The sequence below is a fragment of the Hyalella azteca genome, unplaced genomic scaffold (genome assembly GCF_000764305.2).
Source record: "Hyalella azteca isolate HAZT.00-mixed unplaced genomic scaffold, Hazt_2.0.2 contig95, whole genome shotgun sequence".
Taxonomy (NCBI): Eukaryota; Metazoa; Arthropoda; class Malacostraca; order Amphipoda; family Hyalellidae; genus Hyalella; species Hyalella azteca.
The window spans coordinates 2646-6238 of record NW_025930456.1 but is presented as its reverse complement, the minus strand read 5'-3'; the positions used below and the strand labels follow the sequence as shown (position 1 = coordinate 6238).

At 34.6% G+C, this 3593-nt stretch overlaps 1 protein-coding gene across 1 annotated transcript; it reads right to left on the bottom strand.

Annotated features, from left to right (window-relative positions):
• Positions 1-479: 479 nt before the first annotated feature.
• On the bottom strand, positions 480-3032 carry LOC108675775 (homeobox protein prospero; the record flags this gene model as incomplete). The annotated part of the gene is given in 4 exon segments (XM_018163802.1): positions 480-709; positions 1837-1972; positions 2314-2415; positions 2882-3032. Coding segments are annotated over 4 exon segments (619 nt in total), but the record flags the coding sequence as incomplete, so codon positions are not given.
• Positions 3033-3593: the final 561 nt, after the last annotated feature.

Here is a 3593-nt window from a genome sequence, read left to right as displayed (position 1 = left end):
CAGGAGAAATTTTTAGGGTAACGGGGTTAATTTTTTGGTGTAACAGAGAAATTAGGGTAACAGGGAAACTTTTTACGGTAACAGGGGAAATTAGGGTAGCCGGGGGCAAATTTCAGAACAAGTTAACAAATTTAGGACACAAGAGAAGAATTTTTGACAAGACCAAGCCAAAAATTATGACAAAATGAAAATAATTCATCTCAGGTGCCCAAATAATTATGGAAGTGTGTCATATTTTTGGAGAAAAATATATTATTAATATATTTTTAGTTCCTATATGTCTATTGGAACAACTATATGGCATGGGGAAAAAGTTAAAGACAAATGAAGACGTAATTACATCGTTATAACATTGACAAGAGAACACTTTGCAAAAATATAAACCTTATTTATTTAATGGTATTTGGTTTTGTGTATGATTATGGAAGGCATAAATCGTCAAATAAGAATACAAACATTTCAATTGACCATTAGTCGCTGCTGCTGCTGTTGTTGCAGCTGCTGCTGTTTGTGCTGCTGCAGTTGTTGCTGCTTTTGTTGTTGTCGTAAAGAGGTGTAAACAAGTTGTTGTTGTTGTTGACGTTGTGCTGGCACATCATCGTCTGATTGCTCTATTTCTGAAGGGTCGGCATCAATTGCCGAGTCATGGTCACTGGAGGCACGCAAGCGGTCTTCACTGCCCAGATGTTTCCGACCATTGGACTTGGCACTGTGAAATAAATAAAAAATATTAACAAAATATCACAAACATTTACATAATACAACATTGCATTAGACCATCAACGTATCAAGTCATAGTAGGAGTTGATAGGTAGTGGGCGAATTCAAGTCTATTTGAAATCATTGTTGGATATAACAAATAAGTTATGTGGGAATCTGATGATTTTTGTATATACATGATGGAATAAGAAGGTACTGCGTGTACATGATGGAATAAGAAGGTATTAGATGGATTAAGAAGGTATTGCGAGAAATCCAGAACAGAATTCTTATCATTAGAAAACCACATTTGACTCAATAAGAAAGCATTAACACTTACATCTTTGGTCTGCATAAAACTTTACTTCACCAAGAATTTATACGGGAGAAAAATTACTACCTATATCTTCATTGAAGATTTTGCGAATCATCTAAATTCAACAAATCTACATTGAAAACGTTTCATTGAAGATAGGCTGAATTCACTTGGAGTTGTTTTCTAATTTTTTGGAAATCATTAGCAAGATGAGGGCATGTTTGTCGGTAAGGTGCTTTATACCTTCATAATAAATTCTCGAGAATTTAGGGAGGGTAATTACCTAAATTACAATTTATTACCCTCCTTGAGTCTTTATAATTTAGGGAGGGGCACTTCAAACTCAATAGGAGGGTAATAAGAGATACTAACCACGTGAGCACTTGGAGCATGAGGGCGTGGGTGTCGGCAAGGTGCTTGATACCCTCATAATAAATTCCTATCATTTAGGGCACTTTAGACTCAATAGGAGGGTAATAAAAGATACTAACCACGTGAGCACTTGGAGCATGAGGGCATGGGTGTCGGCAAGGTGCTAGATACCTTCATGTTAAATTTTTATAATAAGGGCACTTTTGACTCAATAGGAGGGTAATAAAAGATACCAACCACGTGAGGACTTGGAGCATGAGGGCGTGAGTGTCGGTGAGGTGCTAGATACCTTCATGATAGATTCTTATCATTTGGGGCACTTTTGATAATAAAATATACCAACCAGGTGAGGACTTGGAGCATGAGGGCGTGAGTGTCGGTGAGGTGCTAGATACCTTCATGATAGATTCTTATCATTTGGGGCACTTTTGATAATAAAAGCTACCAACCACGTGAGCACTTGCAGCATGAGGGCATGGGTGTCGGTGAGGTGCTTGCGGGTGAAGGGCTGCGGGTGATAGCGTGCGTGCAGGTCACACAGCTGGTGCAGCACCGCTAGATCCAGCCCTTGAAGAACTGCACCACCTGACATTAACAGAGATCAATCAAATGGGAAAAATTTGCTATTTGGTCAACAACCATCAATTTTTTAGTTTTGTCAAAAAAGAAACCCATCAAGGTGGAAGAATCATAAGCAAAAGGAGATTCCTATTATTATTTCTAAGTTAAAAACAAAATAGGAAAAATTTCATCAGAGGATTAGATAAGAAAACAAGGAGTTCATTTAAGAAGCCTATACAGTATTAAATGATTCTATCATCAACATATAGATAATTAAATAAATAAATAAAACCAAACAACATAATTTTTCAAGTATTCCTAGTTTCCATCAAAATATAATAGTATAAGATCATGCTTAAGCATACCTCCCACAAAAGGTACTGGTAGTGTGAGCCGCACCAGAAAGCCTCGCAAAGTCTCATGCTGAACACGAGATGTCACACCTTGCTGCTTGGACAGCTCTCTTTCTGTTGGGAATTATGAATTAGATAAAGAAATTTTATAGTTACACATTGCATAATTGAGTTAGTTACCTTGATTCTAGAGATTTGTTTGAGTTTATGTTCATTATGCTGTAAAACAACAATGAAGTGAATAATTATAAGTAAACAATTTTTTCAGGGTGAATTTGAGTGAACAAATCTGAAAGATTGCAGAGCATAACAGGACCTTAACATTAACAACTTACCTAGCTTTAGAATATCAATGATACCCCTAACCTCACATGATATACCGTAGACACTTTCATATCATTTTATCCACATTCATTTATACATGACAGAACATTTATATATTATTAGGATAGATAGAAAGAGATTGACAATAGATCTGATGAAGTAGCACATATGAAAAATAGAGGTTTTGACAAATGTAATTAGGTTAAACATTTTGATATTATTTCAGTAAATGACTGAGCACAATAAGTTTACAAACCCAGGTAACACAAATGATCAAGAGCCTTCATTCTGCTGAAGTACTGATCCTGTTCATTTTTAGGCGCAGGAGGGTCGTGGCTGAGGAGTAGGGGGTCATACTTGATTTCTCGAACTCGTTCAACTCGTCTCTCTATTTCCACACGGAGAGCCTGAAAAAATATATACCATATAGTACAAGACAATTTTAACTTTTTTGATGAATAATAAATTCCATGCAAAAAATGCAGACAAAATTTTATTTAATTTTCAGGACCAACAATTAATGTGAATAATTTAATCAAATATAAAACAATAATATATTCAAACAAGTTCCATTTTAATTCCGAGCTCTACTAATAAATTTGCATGGAAAGGTTATAAATTGAAATCAATACCAGTTATTTACTTATTAACCACATGTTCTTTCATTAGTAGTACGGTACCGTACTTTTATTTATTTATATAAAAGTACATATGGTCAAAATTTGAATCTTACAATAATATAATAATAATGAATGAAAATAAAATTAAAATCACAATTAATATTTTTTATTAAAGATCTCAGTCTCTCAGAAGTGGAAGAACTAGGAAGAATAACATTTATTCTTAGCTATTTTACAAAATGTAGCGGTCATATACATAATATCTGAACTCTAAAGTAAAAAACTGCAAATTAAAATCTGTAAACCCAAGGTAAAAAAAGTAATCAAATTGAGCAGTAAAAATGCAAG